This window comes from Scyliorhinus canicula, chromosome 1 (assembly GCF_902713615.1).
Source record: "Scyliorhinus canicula chromosome 1, sScyCan1.1, whole genome shotgun sequence".
Classification (NCBI taxonomy): domain Eukaryota; kingdom Metazoa; phylum Chordata; class Chondrichthyes; order Carcharhiniformes; family Scyliorhinidae; genus Scyliorhinus; species Scyliorhinus canicula.
The window spans coordinates 118,230,366-118,254,441 of NC_052146.1; the positions used below are offsets into that span (position 1 = coordinate 118,230,366).

At 45.2% G+C, this 24,076-nt stretch overlaps 1 protein-coding gene across 2 annotated transcripts; it reads left to right on the forward strand.

The window, feature by feature from the left end:
- Nucleotides 1-1,280: 1,280 nt before the first annotated feature.
- Nucleotides 1,281-22,067, forward strand: paqr7b (progestin and adipoQ receptor family member VII, b). 2 transcript variants are annotated; one of them, XM_038798735.1, is made up of 3 exons: nucleotides 1,281-1,419; nucleotides 1,580-1,674; nucleotides 20,906-22,067. In XM_038798735.1, the coding sequence occupies exon 3, from the start codon at nucleotides 20,938-20,940 to the stop codon at nucleotides 21,994-21,996; it is 1,059 nt and encodes a 352-aa protein (XP_038654663.1). In that variant the 5' UTR covers nucleotides 1,281-1,419; nucleotides 1,580-1,674; nucleotides 20,906-20,937; the 3' UTR covers nucleotides 21,997-22,067. The 2 variants fall into 2 exon arrangements, with proteins under 2 accessions (XP_038654663.1, XP_038654672.1); XM_038798744.1 differs by lacking the exon at nucleotides 1,281-1,419 and having other exon boundaries at nucleotides 1,426-1,674.
- The last annotated feature ends 2,009 nt before the right edge of the window (nucleotides 22,068-24,076 follow it).

Consider the following 24,076-nt stretch of genomic DNA (forward strand, 5'->3'; position numbering starts at 1 on the left):
TAGCCCTGCGGTCGACTACAGTAAATGGACGACCGCCGGGAGTACTGGGTATATATACCCCGCCCTGGAGGCGGGGCTAACTCAGCCTCTCGACCAATCGGGGAGCCGTCACAAGACTGGTCTCAACCAATCGGTCGAGAGGCACATGACCGACGAGGGCCAATGGTAAGCCGGTGTTCTGCACCAATGGCAGGCAGCTATGTTAATCATACCACCACATCTACATCAATGGGAACGAAGTAGAAAGGGTCGAGAGCTTCAAGTTTTTAGGTGTACAGATCACCAACAGCCTGTCCTGGTCCCCCCCTGCCGACACTATAGTTAAGAAAGCACACCAACGACTCTACTTTCTCAGAAGCCTGAGGAAATTTGGCATGTCAGCTACGACCCTCACCAACTTGTACAGATGCACCATAGAAAGCATTCTTTCTGGTTGTACCGCAGCTTGGTATGGAGCCTGCTCTGCCCAAGACCGCAGGAAATTACAAAAGGTCGTGAATGTAGCCCAGTCCATCACACAAACCAGCCTCCCATCTATTGACTCAACCTATAATTCCCGCTGCCTCAGAAAGGCAGCCAGCATAATTAAGGACCTCACGCACCCCGGACATAATCTCTTCCACCTTCTTCCGTCAGGAAAGAGATACCAAAGTTTGAGGTCACGTACCAAGCGACTCAAGAACTGCTTCTTCCCTACTGCCATCAGACTTTTGAATGGACCTACCTCGTATTAAGTTGATCTTCTCTCTACACCTTGCTATAACTGTAACATTATATTCTGCAGTCTCTCCTTCCTTCCCTATGTACGGTATGTATTGTTTGTACAGCATGCAAGAAACAATACTTTTCACTGTATACTAATACATGTGACAATAATAAATCAAATCAAATCAAAGTGGCCATTTCTGCTTGTGTGCGTTTGTGTGCCCAGTGACAAGAGTGGCTTATCGCCTACTGATTATATATTAATGAAGGGCAGGGAATGGAGGGTGGGGGAAGGAGTAGTTTAAACACATTACTTTTGCCAGACACATTTGCAGAAGCATATCTCCTTGCCCCGCCCTTAACATCCAGCGCCGAGCCCTTTCTCTTTTGTTGCGCGGTGACACCCACTTGGGTACGAATGGCTGGGCGGAGCCTCGTACCAAGTGGTACGAATGGCTGGGCGGAGCCTCCTCGCAGGCCCTCGCAAGGCTAGCTGATTGGCGGCCTGACACAAACGGCGGACTGCGGATTGGCTGCAATCGGGAGGGCGATTGACAGGTCGGAGTTGATTGACAGGATGAGCCCGGGATTTGGGAGGCGGCGTATCAGATCGGAGGTGGGGATACAGTGTATCAAGCGGCAGAGAAGTACCGAGTGGATTAGCATCCAGGCCGAAGCGCTCTGAACGGCACCGATGGCACTCAGCAATTAGACGTAACCTCTTTCATTTAAAATAGGCATCAAAAAAGTTTAACCCACAATAGAAAACTCTGGAACGTCTTCCTGTTTATTTATTGCAATGGTATCAATTATTAATTGCATCTGTAATTAACAGTCGTTATCTCATTGGATGTTTGTATTTGGAAAATTGCAGGTGAATGTATTTTCGAAAATACCGGCGGCGGCTTTCGGAGCTGAGGTTCAGACCGAACTCTGCGCCTGGAAAGTGAGAGGGTTTCTAATAAACTGGTGAGTGTCAGAGCAATAGAAAATGTTTTTTCTCTCTCTCTGCCTGGTAATTGACATTAACTGGGTGTCGGCTAGCTCACCCGTTCACAAACACCGATTTAATGGGCGAATTGTTTCCTTGCAAGCGTTAAATGTTTGTTTGGGTCTATCACCATGTAACTGGGAGAGGCAGGCGGCAACCCTTCCGGATAGCGCTACAAGGCTACATGATCGGTCTCCAGGGCTTTCTGCGAGCCAATCCTGGAAGAAAAACCATGCAGGCATTTTAAACAACTCTTCACTTCTCTTGGAATATTTTGTGTGTTTTTGGCTGGGATCTGATGAAACTTCCAGAAATGCGACCCAAGAGTTAAAAGAACGTGCATTCTGCTCACATTGTAGTATATGGACGGGATTCTCTGGCCTCCCACTGGCGTTTTCTCGGCTGTTGGTCGGCGACGGGGATCTTCTGGTCCCGCCGCTGTCCGTGTGATTTCCCGGTGAATCCACCAGAAGAGCTGGAAGATTTCAATTACTTTGTTTATTGAGATCTGCCCACTTTGTAATAAAGGAAATCTGACAGCCAATTTGTGCACAGCAATCGCCCACGAACGGCAAAGAGGCAAATGACTTCGGGTTGAGTGTCATGTGTGCTGAGGTGCAGTGAAATGTATTGATCTGTGTACAGTCCAGACAGATTGTACCATACATGAAAAAACATAAGGGATACTATAAATACACAATGTAAATACATAGGCATGGACATCGGGTGAAGCAAATGGAGTGTAGTGCTACTCGGTAGAGAAGATGGGTGGAGCGATCAGTTCAGTCCATAAGAGGGTCATTCAGGAGCCTGGTAACAGCAGGGAAGAAGCTGTTTTTGAATCTGTTAGTGCGTGTTCTCAGACTTTTGTATTTCCTACTCGATGGGAGAAGTTGGAAGACTGAATAACCCGGTTAGGAGGAGTCTTTGACTATGCTGCAGTCTTGGGCCGAACAGTTGTCATACCAGGCTGTGATGCAGCCAGGTAGGATGGTTTCTATGGTGCATTTGTAAAAATTGGTAAGAGTCAATGTGGACGTGCTGAATTTCCTTTGTTTCTTGAGGAAGTAGAGGCGCTTTTGTGATCGTAGGGTCAATGTAGGTGGCCTTGGACAGATTGTTGATGATGTGCACACCTAGGGATTTGAAGCTGTCAACCATCTCCACCTCGGCCCCATTGCTACAAACGGGGTGTGTATGATACTTTGCTTCTTGAAGTCAAAGACCAACTCCTTAGTTTTGCTGACGTTGAGGGAGAGATTGTTATTGTAACACCACACCACTAGGTTCTCTACCTCCCTCCTGTACTGTGACTCATCGTTGTTCAAGATCCGACCCGCTGTGGTTGCATCATCAGCAAACATGGAGTTGGAGCCAAATTTTGCCCCACAGCCATGTGTGTATAAGGAGTATAGTAGGGGGCAAAGTACACAGCCTTGTGGGGTCCCGGTTTTGAGGACTGTTGTGGAGGAGGTGTTGTTTATCCTTACTGATGTGGTCTATGGGTCAGAAAGTTGAGGATCCAATTGAAGAGAGAGGGGCCAAGTCCTAGGTTTTGGAGTTTTGCAATGAGCTTGGCTGGGATTATGGTGTTGAAGGTGGTGCTGTAGTCAATGATTAGGAGTCTGATGTGAGGGCCCTTGTTGTCGAGATGCTCCAGGGATGTTTAGGGCCAGGGAGATAACGCCGGTTGTGGCTGTATGCAAAATGATCTCTGATATTGGTTCAGGACACCAACGACAGCCCTCTTCTTTTCTAGCAGTGCCACGGGACCTTGACGATGCATGAGAATTTTAAAATGGACGTGTTTGTGGATTTCACAGACATGTGTTTGTCATACAGCAAAGTAGTTGGAAGTTTTGGTAGGGGTGAGGGCTTTATTTTCTGACTGGTTGAGCTAAAATGGGCTTAAGGGGACTGAACTCTGGATATATCTTTCCCTTTGGGGAGTGGGTGACTGACTAAATATTGGAATAGTATGGGAATTGCCCCTTCTGCTGCTCTTTAGCGAGCAGTCTGGTGATTCTTTAAAACAGTTCATTTATCCCTCCAGCAAGAACTGAATTATTTCCACCCTCGGGAACCTGCCGTTCTGAATGTTTGGGGGGCAAGGATGCACGTTGACTTCTCCTGCTGGTTTAGTCATAGATTCTGAAAGCACAGATTGGCCCATCATCCCTATGCTGGTTGTTTGAGAGCTATCTAAAGAGTTCTACTCCCTTCCTTTTTTATTACGCCACTTTGTTTTTGTCATTTTCAGTGTTTATTCAATTCTTTTTTTGAAAGTGATTGAATTTGCTTCGACCATCCTTTCAAATTATGCATTCCAGATCTCAATTACTCATTTGTATTTAAAAACCTGTGCTATCTGATTGCTGTCTGTCATGCCAGCTGAAATACTTCCTACTATAATTATTTACTTCATTCATAATTTCAAACTTTTCTATTAAATTCTATCACTCCCCACCCCCCCTGCACCACCACCACCAAAGCAGAATCAGTTTCCTAGTCCCTGCACATAGATGACATGCCTCATCCTGGTGTGTTGCACCACCTTGATCCGACCGTCTCGGGTTTGATGCCTTCCGTATTTGATCACCTCCAGATGAGGAGGGATTCTGGACACTACACTTGGTCTCCGCATCCCTTGACTGGGGGGGGAGGGAGGGGGTTGGGGGGAGTAATTAGCCAGGATTAATTCTATATCCATCCAATGACTCGAGCTAGTAAGCCTGCTCTCATTCTGTTGCTCACGTTATGGTAAAATTACTGAAAAGATGTGCAGTTTCGGCTCAGAGATAAAGACTGGTCTCTTGGGAGAATTAATTGGCTGAGGGAGGGAGAAACAGAGTGTGTTTATTATACAAACAGATCAGGAGAAAGCCATCCCACCAGGGCAGAAGTATCTGCACATTGCCTTCCTCCCATTCCCTCATCATGTGTCAAGGTCCTTTTATGCAAGTAGTTGATATTAAAGCACTGAAAATCTTTATAATGTTTTTCTATTTTAAATTTTTGTATTTCAATCAGTCAAATCTTGGGGTGAAGATTTTTAATTATTTTATTTGGCATTGCATAAAAGGGGTTCCGAACACTGGAGGTGCATCGTAATTAATTCTGTATTTTCTGTTTTGCCTCCCCCACCTACATTGGGCGGGATTCTCCGGCCGCGTTCACTCAGTGACCGGAGAATCCCGGCCGAGGTCAATGGAGTTCTCCATTGTACATGGCTCGTCCGTGGCGTTCTTGTGGCGGGCAGGGCGGGAGAATGCAGCCCATTCAGAATGCATTGCACAACATTGTGGTCGGTATTGTAGCATGCCACAATTTGACAATGGTTTCATGGTCATCATTAGACTTTATGCAGTGAGTGTTTTGGATGCGGAATGCATTAGCCAACAGTAATGAATGCAGATTCCAGTGGTTTTCTTCAAAACAAAATTGGATAAATACTTGAGGGAGAAAACAGTTGCATAGATATGGGGTGAGAACAGGAAAGCGGGATAAGCTGCTTTGCTCTTGGAACAGCCTGGACTCATTGAGCGAATGGCTGCCTCCTGTGCTATGTACTTTAAGTGTGAGAGAATTGGCATGCGAGTGCCATACAGGAGACCAGATGCAAACTGCTATCCGTGTGTTATTCGTTTTTTAAAGCTTGATTAGGATAAGAGATAGTGCATTTTCATTTTAATGAATATAAGAAGAAAGTATAATGGCCTCATGTAAAAGACAGTTATTTGCATGTCTGTCTGCAACCAGTGCATTTACTTACAGTAACCATGGTTTTTGTGACTTTGGCAAAGATTAAACACTTCTCTTGATAGATTTTGAGCAGGATTCTCCGTCCCGCCGGTCCCATTTTCTGGTGTGGCATGCGCCCGCCTGTAGCGGGATTCTCTGTCGGGTTTCCCATTGTGGGCATGCCTACGCCATTGGGAAATTCGCGGGTGTGAGTGCGCTGCCCGTGAAACGGAGGATCGCGCCGACTGAGAATCCAGCCCAATGTGTATTCTCTCATCATTCTCTGGCATGAACTCTTTATTTGAATCTGGTCTCCTTTGCTTTGCATGTCATTTCTTTTGTGTCAACATATTCTGGCTTTGTTAAATTGAATAATGAAGCAAGACTTGATGATTGCCTTGAGCATTTTGCCTAAAAATAGGTGGGGCTGCAGAAGCCTCAGCCCTTGTCCTTGTCCAACAAGTTTAAGATTCTTGCTCACTGTGGCCGGGAATGGGGACTGCAGGGAGAATGAGCAAACTGACCGCAGCAACATGGTACAGGGAGGTGTTCAAGTGGAGGGAGGGGGCGGAGAGAAAAGAAATGTAGCTGTAATTGGGGGTGGTATAGTTAGGGGCATTGACACTGTTCTTTGTAAGCAGGATCAAGAAACCTGAAGGTTGTGTTGCCGACCTGGTGCTCGGGTTTAGGTTTCTCACCTGGGCTGCAGAGGAACTTGGGAGTGGGAGGGTAAAGATTCAGTTGTCAGGGTCCATGTAGATACCAAGACATGGGTGGAACAAGGACAGAGGTCCTCTTGCAGGAGTATGAACAGCTAGGAGCTAAATTAAAAAGCAGAACCAAAAAGATAATCTCTGGATTCTTACCTGAGCCACAAGCTAATTGGCACAGGGTCAATAAGATTAAGGCGGTAAATGCATGGCTCAAAGATTGGTGTGGGAGAAATGGGTTTGTATTCATGGAATATTGGCACCATTATTGGAGAAGAGGGGACCTGTTCCGGTGAGATGGTCTTTATCTGAATCATGCTGGGACCAGAGTCTTGGCGAATCACATAACTAGGGCTTTAAGCTAAATAATGGGCTGACAGGGTTCAGTTGTCTGGAAAATTAGAAAATCAAGCAAGGAGAAGGTAGAAATGCCGGTTAATGGTGAGGACTTTTTAAAAAGTTAAAGGGGCCGAGGGCTCAGGAGTGATTAATAAAGAACACTTAATAGAACGGAGAGTATGGAAGGTGTCAGGATTCTAACTTCAGGCAGAGCAAAGAAGGGGACAAATACAAGAAGGGGAGGGCGGCCAATGCAGGACTTGGGGTGTTGTATCTAAATGCGCGCAGTCTATGAAACAAGGTAAATGAGATTGTTGCACACATTGAGATTGGCCGGTACAATGTTGTGGTCATCACAGAGACGTGGCTGCAAGGGGATCAGTGCAGAAGGAGGCCATTCGGCCCATCGAGTCTGCACCGGCTCTTGGAAAGAGCACCCTACACAAGATCCACACCTCCACCCTATCCCCATAACTCAGTAACCCCACCCAACATTAAGGGCAATTTTGGACACTTAAGGGCAATTTAGCATGGCCAGTCAACCTAACCTGCACATCTTTGGACTGTGGGAGGAAACTGGAGCACCCGGAGGAAACCCACGCACACACGGGGAGAATGGGCAGACTCCACACAGACAGTGACCCAAGCTGGGAATCGAACCTGGGACTCTGGAGCTGTGAAGCAATTGTGCTATCCACAATGCTACCATGCAAATATCCAAGGTGTCCTATCGAAAGGACAGACAGATGGGTGGAGGGGGTGGGTTGCATTGTTAGTAAGGAATGAAATAAAATCAATATCAAGAAGCGATATAGGATCAGAAGGCATAGAATCTCTGTGGGTAGAGTTGAGGAATCACAAAGGAAAAGACCTTGATGTGAGTTATGTATAGGCTCCCTAGCAGTAGTCAGGATGTGGGGCAGAAATTAAATCGGGAGATAGAAAAGTCAGGACAATATTACAAAAGTCATGGGGGACTTCAACATGCAGTTGGACTGGAAAAATTAGGTTGACAGCGGATCCCAAGAAAAGGAATTTGTGGAATGTATACAAGATGGTTTTTGGAGCATTCTGGATTCTGGATTTGGTGATGTGTAATGGGACAGACTTGATTAGGGAACGTAAGGTGAAGGAGCCCTTAGGGGGCAGTGACCACAATATGATAAAATTCATCCTGCAGTTTGAAAGAGAGAAGTTAGAATCAGATGTAATGGTATTACAGTTAAATAAAGCCAACAACAAAGACATGAGGGAGGAGCCGGCCAGAGTTGATTGGAAGGGGAGCCCAGCAGGGAGACAGTGGAACAGTAATGGCAGGAATTTTGGGGGGTTATTCGGGATGCACAACAGAAAGTCATCCCAAGGCACTGCTGCCTCACGGCGCCGAGGACCCATGTTCGATCCCAGCCCTGGGTCACTGTCCGTGTGGAGTTTGCACATTCTCCTGTGTCTGCGTGGGTCTCGCCCCCGCAACCCAAAGATGTGCAGGGTAGGTGGATTGGCCACACTAAATTGCTCCTTAATTGGGGAAAAAAAAAGTAATTGGGTACTCTAAAGTTATTATAAAAAAAATAAATTTGTCCCAAGGAGGAGGAACATGCTGAGGGGAGGATGAGGCAGTCATGGCTGACAAGGGAAGTCAAGGATAGCGTAAAAGCAGAATAAATGCATACAAGGTGGTGAGGATTAGTGGAAAGCCAGAGGATTGGGAAGTCTTTAAAAGCAAGCAGAGGACAACTAAAAAAGCAGTGAGGGTGGAGAAGGTGAAATGTGAGTGTAAGCTAACTGGTAATATAAGAGAAGTTTTTTTCAATATATAAAAGGTAAGAGAGAAGCAAGAATAGAAATTGGACCACTGGAAAATGAGGCTGGAGAAGTAGTAATAGGAAACAAAGAAATGACCGAGGAACTGAATAGTTACTTTGCATTTAATCTTCATGATAGAAGACACCAGTGGGAGACCAGAACTTCAGGAGAACCAGGGGGCAGAGGTGAGTGTAGTGGCCATCACTAAGGGGAAAGTTCTGGGGGAACTGAAAGGTCTGATGGTGGATAAATCACCTGGAAGGGGTTGGACTTCACAACAGGGTTCCAAAGGAGATAGCTGAGGAGATTGTGGAGGCATTGCTGGTGATTTTTCAGGAATCACTGGAGGCAGGGATGTCCCAGAGGACTGGAAAACGGCTAATGTAACACCGCTGTTAAAGAAGGGAGGGAGGCAGAAGAAGGGAAATTATAGGCCGGTTAGCCTGACTTCGGTCATTGGTAAGATTTTGGAGTCATTATTAAAAATGAGGTTGCGGAGTACTTGGAAATTGGATTTGTTTATTGTCACGTGTACCGAGGTACAGTGAAAAGTATTTTTCTGCAAGCAGCTCAACAGATCATTCAGTACATGGGAAGAAAAGGGAATTAAACAGAATTCAAGAAAATACATGAGAATACATAATAGGGCAACACAATATATACAATGTAACTACATAAGCATTGGCATCGGATGAAGCATACATGGGTGTAGTGTTAATGAGGTCAGTCCATAAGTGGGTCATTTAGGAGTCTGGTGACAGTGGGGAAGAAGCTGTTTTTGAGTCTGTTCGTGCATGTTCTCAGACTTCTGAATCTCCTGCCCGATGGAAGAAGTTGGAAAAGTGAGTAAGTCGGGTGGGAGGGATCCTTGATTATGCTGCCTGCTTTCCCCTGGCAGCGGGAGGTGTAGATGGAATCAATGGATGGGAGGCAGGTTCGTGTGATGGACTGGGCGGTATTCACGACTCTCTGAAGTTCCTTGCGGTCCTGGGCCGAGCAGTTGCCATACCAGGCTGTGATGCAGCCCGATAGGATGCTCTCTATAGTGCATCTGTAAAAGTTGGTAAGGGTTAATGTAGACATGCCGAATTTCCTTAGTTTCCTGAGGAAGTATAGGCGCTGTTGTGCTTTCTTGGTGATAGCGTCGATGTGAGTGGACCAGGATAGATTTTTGGTGATGTGCACCCCTAGGAATTTGAAACTGCTCACCATCTCTACCTCGGCTCCGTTGATGCTGACAGGGGTGTGTACAGTACTTTGCATGATAAATGCATGATAAAATAGGACTGAGTCCGCACGCTTCATCAAGGGGAGGCCATGTCTGACAAATCTGTTAGAGTTCTTTGAGGAGGTAACAAGGAAGTTAGTAAAGGAGAACCAGTGGACACGATCTATTTAGATTTCCAGAAGGCCTTTGACAAGGTGCCATATTGGTGGTTCTTAAATAAGTAAGAGCCCATGGTGTTATGGGCAGGATAGTGGTATGGGTAGAGGATTGGCTGACTGGCAGAAGGCAGAGAGTGGGGATAAAGGTGTCTTTTTCAGGATAGCAACTGGTGACTAGTGGTGTGTCTTGGGTCGGTGTTGGGACCATATTATAGTATTGAGGAAGCAGGGGGTCTGCAGAAGGACTTGGACAGGTTAGGAGAGTGGGCCAAGAAGTGGCAGATGGAATACAATATGGAAAAGTGTGAGGTTCTGCACTTTGGTAGGAAGAATGGAGGCATAGACTATTTTCTAAATGGGAATAGGCTTAGGAAATCAGAAGCACAAAGAGATTTAGGAGTCCTGGTTCAAGATTCCCTTAATGATGACGTGCAGGTTCAATCGGCAGTTAGAAAGGCAAATGCAATGTTAGCATTCACGTCGAGAGGCTGTGGATGCCAAAGTCCTTCTAAAATACAAGAGCAAGGATGTATTTCTCAGGCTGTATAAGGTTCTGGTCAGACCCCATTTGGAGTTTTGTGAGCAGTTTTGGGCCCCATATCTAAGGAAGGATGTACTGGCCTTGGAATGGGTCCAGAGGAGGTTCATGGGGCAGCACAGTGGTTACCACTGCTGCCTCACGGCTCCAGGGACCCAGGTTCAATTCCAGCCTTGGGTGATTGTCTGTGTGGAGTTTGTACTTTCTCCCTGTGTCTACGTGGGTTTCCTCCGGGTTCTCAGGTTTCCTCCCACTCTCCAAAGATGTGCAGGTTAGGTGGATTGGCCATACTAAATTGCCCCTTAGTGTCCAATGGTTAGGTGGGGTTGCTGGTTAGGTGGGTTGCTGGGTTCCGGGGATGGGATGAAGGTGTAGGTTTAAGTAGGATGCTCTTTCACGGGCTGGTGTAGACATGATGGGCAAATGGCCTCCTTCTGCACTGTAAATTCTATGATATGCTTGAATGACCCCTGGAATGAAGAGCTTGCCATATGAGGAGTTGTTGATGACTCTGGGTCTGTACTACTTGGAGTTTAGAAGGATGAGGGGGTATCTTATTGAAACTTACCGGATATTGAGAGGCCTAGATAGCGTGGACGTGCAGAGGATGTTTCCATTCGTAGGAAAAACTGGAACCTGAGGCGGCAGGCTCAGACTGAAGTGATCCTTTAAAACAGAGATAAGGAGGAATTCCTTCAGCCAGAGGGTGGTGAATCTGTGGAACTCTTTGCCGCAGAAGGCTGTGGAGGCCAAAGCACTGCATGTCTTTAAGAAGTTCTTTATTAATCAGGGGTTATGGGGAGAAGACAGGAGAATGAAAAACATATCAACCATGATTGAATGGTGGCGCAGACTCGATGGGCTGAATGGCCTAATTCTACTCCTATGTCTTTATGGTCTTCTGACAAATCTTGAATCTATCAATGCCAATCAGAGTTATTAAATGTGACTGACTTGTTGGGTTTGATGTCTAAATTGAAAATTAGGGTTTTCCTTCCCCTGCCTCTGCTCTTCTCTGCTGCATGTTCACTCACTATTCCTCAACCCCATATTTCTCTGGCTCGTTTGAATAATGCACTGTACTAGTGGAACATCAAGGTGCCATATTCAGTCATTGATTTGGGGTGTTTGTTGATCTCTGGTTTGGTACTACAGTGTACTGGAGATGGGGAAATAAGTCCATATTCCTGCCTTTGATTGCAATTCTCTTTCTACCTTTCCTTGGTTACCACATTCCTTTTCTCGTGCTGCAACATGCTGATGTCGGGCTGAGCAACCAAATAGCGTCCTGCTGAGCTGGTTAAACTGGCTTTCACATGAGTGATGAAACGGGCAATGTATGGATGGGTTGCCTGAATTTATGGAACCAACTTCAGTACCAGACATAGCTTTCAGGAGAGATGTTGAGAAGGTCTTGAAGGAACAGGGGCGAAAAGAAAATTGCTCCCTCTTAATTATTTGGGAATTATAACTTGGGAAAAAATATGTTTTGTGTTCTGAATGGGTAATCTCAATACCTGCAAAGACTAACATTGTGATAGGCTCCAGTCAGACATGCCAACATTTCCACTGTCATACACATGATGAATTGCTTGCTGTTGTGTGGAGAGGAATAAATTGGTGCACTGACAATTTACTAAGGGCACAGTATGCAATTAATTGAAGTACAGTAGCCTACCAGTCTCTGTGCCAACAGCTCCCAGCTCACATGTCCCTCCTTTTGGTTCCTCCCACATGATACCAATCTCAATTATCGAGTTCATTAGTAAACCTTCAGTGATGTGTGTCATATGGATGGAGTATAACAAATATAATTTTGGCTGCTACATGTGCAAGTCAGCAAACCTGAGGTTAAGGGAAAAAGTAAAATTTCTGCCATGTCGTTCGTGACCTCAGGACATCCCAAAGTGCTTAACAGCCAATGAAGTACACCTGAAATTTAGTCACTGTTGTAATGTAGAAAAGATGACAGTCATGTATCCATCTCCCAAAAACAATGAAGCAAAACTGCACATGATCTGCTCATTGAAGGATATGTATTAACCAGGGCACAGGGGCAAACGCTCTTACCCTTCCTTGAATAGTGGAATCCTTTCCTTCCATCCAGGTTTAGCATCTCTGTTAGTGCACTACTGGGGGAATGCTGCACTGGAGTATTAGTATTAGTCTCTGGTGTGGGGACTTGAATCCATGACTGTCGAAGTCTGTTTGGAATGTTACCCATTTGGCCTGGAGTCGGTACCTGGGCTTTGACTGTCTCCGGTGAAAACTTGGCATTCTGCTGACTTGACGGTCTTGAAACCTGCTTGGTTACGTAGATGCCTGTGTAGATCATATTGTTATTGAAGTGAGGCAGGCTGCCATCTCCCGAGGCAGGGAGTGCCATCGCATCTCACTTGTGGACCTCCCCTCCCCATTCCAAGAAGCAGATGCCAAACATACCAAATGTAAGTTTGAATATACAGCATAGCAATAAGCCATTTATCCAACTGGTCCTTGCTGGTATTTATGCTCCACACGTGATTCCTCCTAACACTTGTCATCTCATTCCTATCAACATCACCGTGTCCCTTTCTCCTTTTGTGTTTATCTAGCTCCATTTTGAATACATTTATACCATTCATCTCAACCATTTTGAAGTTTCTCCTGAATTCTATACAGTAGTGAATTTATTAGTGACTAACGAATATGACCCATAGCTTTGGTCTCCTCACATGCATACGTGGCTTTTCTACATCTACCGTACTGAGCTTCTTCATAATTTTCAAAACCTCTCAGTTGAAGCCTTCGTCTGCTCTTGTTGGGAGAAAATAACCCTAGTTCACTGTTGGCACTGTTTTGTTCCTGTCTTTTTTTCTTGACAGATTTGCTTGACAAAGATGCATGGGCGTGTTGAAAATCACAAATATGATATAAATGCAGGTGATTTGCAAGGGCAGTCGGGTTTCAGTTGCATTGCAGAACCAGTTTGTGTTGTGCTGAGACAATTATTTTCTTTATCAGTGTCACGAATAGGCTTACATTAACACTGCAATGAAGTTGAGGGCAGCATGGTGGCCCAATGGTTAGCACTGCTGCCTCACGGCGGCAAGGCCCCAGGCCCCAAATAATTGGGTACTCTAAATTTTAAAAAAAACACACTGCAATGAAGTTACTGTGAAATCCCCTAGTCACCACACTACGGCGCCTGTCAGGTACACTGAGGGAGGATTCAGAATGTCCAAATCGCCGAACAGCAGGTCTTTCAGGACTTGTGGGTTTTGTATCAATGCTGTTGTCGCATGTCTGTCCTTACCCAGTAGTTGCTTCACTTTTCAGGATTTCAAGTAATGGTGACTTACCAATTAGTTTCTTTGAATAGCAGCAGCATGTTTTGATGAGATACTAAACCTTAATATCTCTCCCAATGGTCTGTGATGGTCAGGTATGTTCCTGTTTTATGCCCATCACGTTTGGTGTGGGGGTGGGTGGGGGGGGGGGGGGGGGGGGGGGGGGAGACTTAGGCAGATGGAGCCTTGGTTTAATGTTTTGCGCAAACTATGGTACCTCTGACACTGCAGTACTGTAAAGGATGATCTGCCTAGATGTTAATGCTGAAGCCCTGGAGTATCTAGTATGTTGCTCTGGACATCATAAGTATGGGATACGCTTGATGGGCCACCTAATTCTGTCCTGCCCCTCAATTTCACATTCCAATGTCCACGACCTATACAACACTATTTCAGTGCATCCCTTGCTGGCCTTTTGCTTGCACCAATCATAAACTTGAGCTCATCCAAAACTCTGCTGCCCATGTTAGAACTCTGATAGAAATCAGATTTTCTGGTTAGCTATAGATAAGATAGATAAAAGGTTTAAAATCCATCAAACTCGCACAAAGGCCTATTCACCTTTCACTCCTGTGTTGATCTAAATTGGCTCCAGGTCTTGCAGTGCCTTGATTTTTCATGTTCTCACATCCCTCCTGGTTACTTGTCCCTTCCTACTTCTCTAATCTTCTCCAGCCTAATAACCATTCCAATCTGAAAATGGTGGAAAATCTCAAAAGCTTTGACAAAGGGTCATCTAGACTCAAAACATTAGCTCTTTTCTCTTCCTATGGATGCTACCAGAACTGCTGAGATTTTGCATCCACAGTAATTTGCTTTTAACCATTCCAATCACCATGTTCGTCCAAATTTGACCATTTGTACACCCCCCCCCCCCCTAATTAAATCATTCCACTATTGGCAATTGTGCCTCCACTCGTCTAGACTGTAAAACTGGAATTCCTGCCCTAAACCCCTCTGGCTCTGTCCCTCTTATCCTTTTAAGATGCCCCACACCAAGCACTTTGACAAATTCTGACCACTTGTCCCAATATCTGCTTATGTTGTTCTGTGGCAAATGTTAGAACATAGAACAGTACAGGCCCTTTGGCCCACAATGTTGTGCTGACCATTTATCCTAATCTAAGATCAACCTAACCAACACCCCTTCAATTTACTGCTGTGCATATGCCTGTCCAAGAGTCGCTTAAATGTCCTTAATGACTCTGACTCCACCACCTCTGCTGGCAATGCATTCCATGCACCCACCACTCTCTGTATATAAAAAAAAAACCTACCTCATGACATCTCCCTGATACCTTCCTCCAATCACCTTAAAATTATGTTCCCTCATGGCAGCCATTTCCGCTCTGGGGAAAAGTCTCTGGCTATCCACTCTATCCATACCTCTCATCACCTTGTACACCTCAATCAAGTCACCTCTCTTCCTTCTTCGCTCCAGTGAGAAAAACCCTAGCTCCCTCAACCATTCTTCATAAGACATGCCCTCCAGTCCAGGCAGCATCCTGGTAAATCTCCTCTCCACCCTCCCCAAAGCATCCACATCCTTCCTGTAATGAGGCAACTAGAACTGGACACAATATTCCAAGTGTGGTCTAACCAGGGTTTTATAAAGCTGCAGCAAAACCTCACGGCTCTTAAACTCAATCCCCCTGTTAATGAACGCCATACGCCTTCTTAACAACCCTATCAACCTGAGTGGCAACTTTGAATAATCTATGTACGTGGACTCCAAGATCCCTCTGTTCCTCCATACTTCCAAGAATCCTGCTTTTAACTCTGTATTCAGCATTCAAATTTGACCTTCCAAAATGAATAATTTCACATTTATGTAGGCTGAAATCCATCTGCCGCTTCTCAGCCCAGCTCTGCATCCTGTCAATGTCCTGTTGTAACCTGCAACAGCCCTCAACACTATCTACAACTCCCCCAACCTTCGTGTCATCGGCAAACTTACTAACCAACCCTTCCACTTCCAAGTCATTTCTAAAAACCACAAAGAGCAGAGGTCCCAGAACAGATCCCTGCAGGACCTCCAGGCGGAATACTTTCCATGTTGTTTGGTAATGCTCCTGTGAAGCTCCAATATAAAAAGTTGTAGAGCACCCGGAGGAAACCCACGTAGATAACAATCAACATTTACAATATGAGCAATGAACAAACATAGTCAATAAGTTGGATGTTTCAGAGGATGTCAGTTCTTGTGTGCTTATCAGCAAAACTCTGGTATCTGTCTGCTTTTTCATATTGACTTGAACCTCTGTTTTTGGTTTCATTTGTTGCACTTGTATGTCGTCTGTTGTTGCCTCAACTGGAGTTGACATTGTGTTTCCAAGTTGAATCAGTGTTTAAGATACCTCAACTGAGGTTACCATCTTCCACAGTTGTTTCTGTTTGTTGTTGTGATGTGTTTGTCTGAATAACACCCAAAATTGAATTGACTGTGAAGCATTTTGGGGCATGCTGAGTATGTGAAAGGTCTGATATAAATGGAAGCTCTTTTGTCATTTTTGATAAAAGACCCACCATTTGCTCTTGCCTTTAATGCCAGAGATGAGCCTGCTTGGTCCTCATTTACTTGTTTACTGCTGACAAAATGGAGGAATCGCAATCTCGCCCAAAGCACATGACGTCAGTGTTCGGGGTGGTGGGGGGCGTGACCCGCTCTCTGCTTCCCTTCAGGCAGGAAGATTACATTGAATTAAAAAACAAAAAAAAAATCTTCTGCTGCATCTCCGATTGCGTAAATTCGCACGCAACAGCCGCAGCAACCGGCTTTTAACAATGCCGGCTGCAAGTGGCCTTCAAAATGACAGCCGTGACCATATAAATAAAGGCAGTCGCACTGCGCATGTGTGCCCGCTCATTGGTGTGCATGTGCAGAAGGAGGTACAGCGATGTGGTGGCAAGGGCAGGCAAATGAAGCCCCAATGCCGGTAGTGGTTGGAGAGCATCTTCAGTTTCTCCTCTAGATCGGGGCACCCTTTAAAAATGGTGTGCCAATCTCTGTAGAGCGAGGCTTGCGCCATCTTTAGGCCCGCCCCTCAAAACTGACGACACAAAACATGCACCTTTGCTTGTCATCTTTGGGGGGAAATTCCATATACAGATTGGTTGCAAAGATTAACCGCAGTAAAAAGATTCTACGCTTCGAAGATCAGAAAAACTAATCAAAATGAAATGGGTAGGAATCTCATCGCTAAGTATGTGAGGAGGTGGTAAAGCATTAGAATACTGGAAAATCATCTGCTCATGTAATCCTGTTTTAAGAATAATCATCAGGTCATTCCCTACCAGGCTAGCTGTGACAAGGTTTGGCTGTGTTTGTTGGAAGTTTACAGGAATTACTGAAAACCAGTAACATTTACTTTGAACAGCTTCCAAAATGATCCTGTTATATCATGGTTTGGTTAGCAGCATGCTCAACTTGGATACACATGCTACTCCAGAGGCTTGAGAACATGACCTAGGCTGACTTTCCAGTGCAGTACTGAGGGAATGCTGCACTGTCGCAGGTTTAACATCAGATGTCGCATTAAACTCAGCCCCCAATCTCCCACTCGGGTGGATTTAATAGGTCCCACAGCACTATTCTAAAGCAGAGAAGGTGAAAGACTTGGACAACATTAATCCCCAACCAACGTGACTGAAAGAGATGATTTGGTCATTTTTTGTGGGAGCCTGTGTGCACATATTGACTGCTGCATTTCCTACCTTAACAGCAGTGACTATACTTCAAAAGTACTTACTCGGTTGTAAATCACTTGGGGAACATCCTGAGGTCATGAAAGATGCTGCAGAAATGCAAGGTGCTGCATAAATGCAAATCGAAACAGTCCCAGGATGAGCTCGCAGTGCCGGGAAAGACCACTCTATATCTATCAGGACTCTGAGACTCGGGGCCTCAGCGGGAAACACCCTGCCGAGGCTGCACTTAATCCCATTTCCTGCACTGAGGAGCTCCACTCACCAGAACTCCTCCGTGCAGGAAGACATTGGGGAGGGGGGTTGGTGGTGGGAGGGGGGTAGTTGGCGTGACCCTGCTTTGCAGCCAGCGGGAGCCTGGGCTGCACCTCATCAACGACAGAAGCAGGAAGAGACCCTTCATTGGCTGCTCAGGCAGCTCAATTGAGCTCTTGCTAGGTACATTGGTGGCGTGAAAATTTCCGGTATGTCTCCACCACCTCGCCCCTGCAAATGTGCATCTTTTCCACCTCCCTAAATCACTACATGGGCCACCTTGCCTCCCAGCCCATCTCCAGCTGCCTGATAAAATCCAACGTAATGTGTTTGCATCCCACAATCAATTAAAATTTCTTGTCTTGTCAGTTCAATAAGCTTACAGGAAAAACATACCCAACAAGCAGTTACAAGGGGCAGCAGGGTAGCATGGTGATTAGCATAAATGCTTCACAGCTCCAGGGTCCCAGGTTTGATTCCCGGCTGGGTCACTGTCTGTGTGGAGTCTGCACGTCCTCCCCCTGTGTGCGTGGGTTTCCTCCGGGTGCTCCGGTTTCCTCCCACAGTCCAAAGATGTGCAGGTTAGGTGGATTGGCCATGCTAAATTGCCCGTAGTGTCCTAATAAAAGTAAGGTTAAGGGGGGGTTGTTGGGTTATGGGTATAGGGTGGATACGTGGGTTTGAGTAGGGTGATCATGGCTCGGCACAACATTGAGAGCCGAAGGGCCTGTTCTGTGCTGTACTGTTCTATGTTCTAAGGCATAAACATCACAATGCATATCAAAGTGTTTCATTATTAGAATACATGTTAAGAACATGGTTCTGCGCATGCGCAACGATGAGCGGGCACGCATGCGCAGTGTGCCTGCATTTTTTTATATGGTCGCAGCTGTCATTTTGAAGGCTACTCACAGCTGCTATTGTTAAAAGCCAGATGCTGCGGCTGTTGTGCGCGAATTTGTGCAATCGGGAGCGCCGCGATGGGCGGCTCTGGGTCGTGACCCCGACTTGAAAATGGCTGACCTAGAGAGTGGGCTGTATGATTGGCCCTTCATCATCTCAGTGGGCCACAAGATTGAAATCAGGCATGTTCACTAACCATGACCCATGAATATGATTAAATTATTTTAATGCAGGTCGACAATTTCATAATAAGTTATAGAAAATGCTTGGGTATATACATATTAACGAACTGTCATCAACTTCAAAAGGTACCACACCCCCTTCCCACACACCCTGCCTCAGACCCAAACATTTGCCCTAATGTGCTATCTATCTATTTTGCATATCAACTTTTCTGTGCTCTTGGGTTTATACAAGCATGGATATTGGTATGAAAGGGTTAATGAGGTGTGAATAATCGCATGCAAATTGTGATGATTCATTCCTTAAGATGTATCTGATAATTTGACTCTGCAGCAACCTGGGTCAGTAGCGAATAGAGCTTGTGTTGTGTCATCTAGATTTGCTGTTTCAAACAGACAACCAGAAAAGAAACACAGAAGGACCGCACTGATGTCGAAATCTGAACTTCCAAAGTGTTACATCGAACATACAGTGCAGAACGAGGCCATCCGGCCCATCGAGTCTGCTCCAATCCACTTAAACCCTCACTTCCACCCTATCCCTGTAACCCAATAACCCCTCCTAACCTTTTTGGTCACAAAGGGCAATTTAGCATGGCCAATCCACCTCACCTGCACATCTTCGGACTGTGGGAGGAAACCGGAGCACCCGGAGGAAACCCACGCAGACACGGGGAGAACGTGCAGACTCCGCACACAGTGAGCCAGCGGGGAATCGATCCTGGCGCTGTGAAGCCACAGTGCTATCCACTTGAGATACTGTGCTACCGTGTTGAGGGAAATACATTACTGGGGCTGTGCAATTTTAGGGAGTTGAGGTGGGGGAATGCTGTAATTATGTGCAGTTTCAGGGGAAATTGTAATGTATTAGAACAGGGGTGGGCAAACTACGGCCCGACAAAGGTTTTTATGCGACCCGCCAATGAGGTGCCCGGAATCATAACCGGCATTTTTGAAAAGCCGCCGGGGAAAAGCCGCTGAAGTAAATGCGCTTATTGAATAAGCGCATTTACTTCGGCGGCTTTTCAAAAATGCCGGTTATGACTCCGGGCACCTCATTGGCGGGCCGCATAAAAACAAGCGTAGTGGGGTGGATGAGTAGGGCTGTCTCATTGGTCGGTTTAGTTGGGTGTGCGACCAATAGGAGTCCAGGTTACAAACAGTAAGCCTTATTATTGTTTGTAACCTGGACTCCTATTGGTCGCACACCCAACTAAACCGTCCAATAAGGCAGCCCCACTCATCCACCCCACTACGCGCGTTTTTATCTTTGACTCGGCTAGGCTGTGCTTCTGTCAGTGTTAAGGATCAGCACAAGCAACTTGACACCTAATTTCAACAAACTGGTAAATGACTGCAGTCAGATGCATCATTCTCATTGGCATTGTTCTGTTACTTACTGAGTTACTTTGTTTTTCAAATAAATGTGCTTTTTTTTCTTTAAAGACCTTTTATTTTGGCTATTTAAAATATTAATTATTTTACTTAATATACTATGCGGCCCTTTAAAATTGTGAATTTCTGAATGTGGCCCTTGCACGGAAAAGTTTGCCCACCCCTGTATTAAAACATTGTGTGCACAGCTGCAAAATCTCTTGATTAGTTGAAAGCACCTGTAGCCCACCATTAGATTCTAACCTCGAAAAACCCACTCCAGATATCCATCTCTTTTTTTTTTCTCTTCCCTGCAACCTGCCTTTTCAGAAAAAAACCCACAAAAACACAACATTCCATGACTCGTAACTTATTTTAAAAAAGGACCCGATAGGGAGGTTCTGTTATATAACGACAGCATTGATTATTTTTCATTTCTAATGCTGTCAACACTTTTAAACTAAATTGCATAAAACATACACTGCTTAAAACATAGTGCAGAAACAGGCATTTGACCCAGCCATTTCATGCTGACATTCGTGTGCTACTCGCGTCTCCTCTTGTCTTTCCTTGTCTAACACGTTAGGTTCCCCTTAAACGCATCTATGCTATTTGCCGCAACTACTCCCTGCAATCTTGCCATTTTCTATGCAAAGATGTCTTCTGAATTCTCTTTGATTGCTGTTTGTTGAGTTTGCTAACCACAGATTGGCTGCATTTCCTACCATACCAGTTATTGCATTCTAAAAATATGTCTTTGGCTGTGAGGGACTTTGGGATCTCCTGGGGTTATGAACAGTGCTACCTATTTCCCCCTAAAGTGGGGTTGGCGTTCAGCCTTAAGATGAGTGCCCGCTGTTTTCAATTTTTTGAGTTATATTGACATTATTTCTCACTTATCCTATTAACTGGATTTTCTTTGTGTTTAAAATTGCATATAGGTACCAGATCAATTAACCACCCCAGTGTTACCATGGCAACAGTTGTGATGGAACGGATTGGCAGACTCTTCATCAATATCCAACAGATACGTCAGATCCCGAGGCTGGTGGAGCAGTCTATTCCCAGCCTGCCATGCACAGTGAAGGATTGTGACGTGCCGCAGATATTCCGGGAACTCTATATCTACTCGGGCTACAGACCCGTGGAGCATAACTGGCGTTACTACTTCTTCACGTTGTTCCAGCGGCACAATGAATCTGTCAATGTTTGGACCCACCTGATTGCTGCATTGGTCGTCATCCTCAAACTCCAGGCACTCTCCGAGACGGTGGCCTTTTTATCTGATCCCCATGCGCTACCACTATTGATCCTCTACCTATCTGCCTTCACCTACTTGACTTTCAGCTCTCTAGCCCATCTCTTACATTCTCGCTCAGAATTTGCCCATTACTCTTTCTTTTTCTTGGACTATGTTGGCGTAGCCATCTATCAGTATGGTAGTGCTTTGGTCCATTATTACTATTCTATTGAAGAGGAGTGGTACCACATAATCAAAACATTCTACCTCCCAATGGCTACCACGTTGGCTTGGATGACCTGTATGGGATGCTGCTACTCAAAATCCAATGCCAAAGTTCTGCATCCAAGGACACGCAAGCTCTACCAGGTAGTGCCAGCAGCCCTGGCCTACACGTTGGACATTAGCCCTGTGTTGCACCGGATATACAATTGCCATTCTTCTGGCTGCACGGACTCCGCCATTTGGTACCATGCAAGCCAGATCACCTTCTTCGTCATAAGTGCGCATTTCTTCTCTTACCCTCACCCTGAGAAGTGGTTCTTGGGAAAATGCGACATTTTACTGCAGGGGCACCAGATTTTCCATGTGTTCATGGTCCTGTGCACCATGGCCCAACTGGAGGCCATCCACTTGGATTACAAACACAGGCGGCACTTCTACCAGGTCTTGCACAGGGACTGCACTTGGCCTGTGGTCACCAGCTTTGCATTGATCATCTCCTCCAGCATTGCCACAGCAGTTTACATGAGGCACCTCATCAAAATCAAACTTGCCAACAAGGAGAAATGAAGATTGCCACTTCTGAACATTGTATAATCTTTGTCTTCAGCGCACCATCAATTGGGAAGGGTGTGTATGGGTGGGAGTGGGGTGGGGGGGGGGGGGGGGGGGGGGTTGCAGATGATGGACAGAAGGGAAAGATGACCCTGTGACCCTGTAGGCAGTGTGGCCAGAATTTGTAATCATGGTTTGAACTTGGCATCAATATCTTTGCAGTGGGACAGACAGCAATTTTGGAAAACATTAAGCACTGCACAGAAATGTCACTGTAGCACTGACGATTTTGTATTTTGTGTAGGACACTCGACTTTAGATGTTGTGAATTCATTTGGACAGCACCAGCTATGTGAAACATACTAAACAGATTTGTTCAACAGGCTTTGCTGAGTAGAGTTTAGGTGATAACCTTTTGGCTTTGGGTATTATTCAATATGCCAATGCTTAAAACCTGAACATGGAAAACAATGGGCCTAAATTGGCCATTTAACCCATCAACCATTCATTCGCCAGTATGCTTAATTTGTCCAAATTCACGTAATTCCTGTTGGCTTCACGTTTTTTTGCAATATTCAAAATTTTCAATAGTCCAGAGTTGAATATTCCTAAACTGTACCATTCTGACTTATGTTGGTTGATTGATTCATTGCCCAAATATGTACCAGAAGCCAAGGTTTCAGATTGGGAAAGAATGCAGTACTTTATTGTGTCACAGAGCTGGTGTTGGTCCGTGATCATTACTGTCCATTGCTCTATGGTACCATTTAGTGGTGGAAAGGAAGTACTGCAGCAAAATGGCACTGACAAAATTAGTGCATCTCATTTCTCTTACTGAACATTCCACTGTTTCAACGTCATACCAGCGCATCCCACTCAATCCTTGATCAGTTGAATTGGAGACTTCTCCGTGGAGTTGCCCACTATGTTGGTGCCATTGCAAGGTTGGCTGATGTAATATCAACACCAGAGGAAGAAAAGGCGATTTCACGATATAAGTAGAAGGTGATTTCACGGTATAAGTAATTTAAATGTTTACACAATTGGTTCCAAACGTGGGTGTGCAGTTTGAAAACCACTGTTTTCTGCCATTGGTGCCAGATATCTTTTACAAAAAGTATTGATTGATTGCACTGCTGCAATATTTGAGTCACCATAGCGAAGGCAGAAGAAGACACTGCATTTATATAGTGCCTGTCATGATCCCATGATCCCATGATGTCCCATTGCATCTAATAAAAGATTTTATTGAAGTGTAGTCATTGTGATAAATTAGCAAGCTCAACTTGTGTACAGCACAAATGAGCAATATTATAATGACTAGATAATCTGTTTTAGAGATGTTTGTTTGGGAATGAATAATAGCCAAGATACATGGGGGAAACTCCCTTTTTCACTTTGAAATAGTGCAACAGGATCGGTTCTGTCAGCATGAGGGCAGACTGGGTCTTGGATTAACATCTCAACAATACAATGCTACCTTGATATACAACCAGGGATGCTGATTTAAATGTTGTGTTCAAGTCTCTGGAATTGGGCATGAACACATGGTTTCATGACTCGAGCAAAAGTGGTACCCGTTGAGCCTCTCATGAGGGGAGTCAGTGAACAGGTTGAAGTCAGAAAACAACGCACTTATTGGAAAAAAAATAGAATGAGGGGGAGGCTGGTTAGTTCACTTAGCTAGGTGGTTAGGTTCAGAATAACAGCTTTGAGTTTGATACCCATTTTGACTGAGGTATACCTGGGACCTGCCTCTTTACCCTGCCCCTCGGAGTGGAAGGCAAGAGAAGTGTCAAACCACCATTGCTACAAACTGCCAAGAAAGTAGCTTGGGATGAATCAGCAGACAGTGAGCCAAGGACCTACTTTTGGACAGTGCACACATTAATGAATGAGAGACCACGAGTGGATGATATGTAAATAATAAATTATGGCTACTGGCCAGGGTGGCTGCAGCAAATTGACCCTTTCTTGATTGAGCATGAATTGCCATTTGTGTTGAGTGGATGTTTTTTTTTTAAGGGGAAAAGTTGATGTTGCCTTCAGTGAGGAAACTTAAAGCTGAAATGCCCCCCACAGTTCCTTCTTCCTT

Excerpts from the sequence above, each read along its gene's own strand:
- paqr7b (XM_038798735.1), top strand. The coding sequence starts at position 20,938 with ATGGCAACAGTTGTGATGGAACGGATTGGCAGACTCTTCATCAATATC.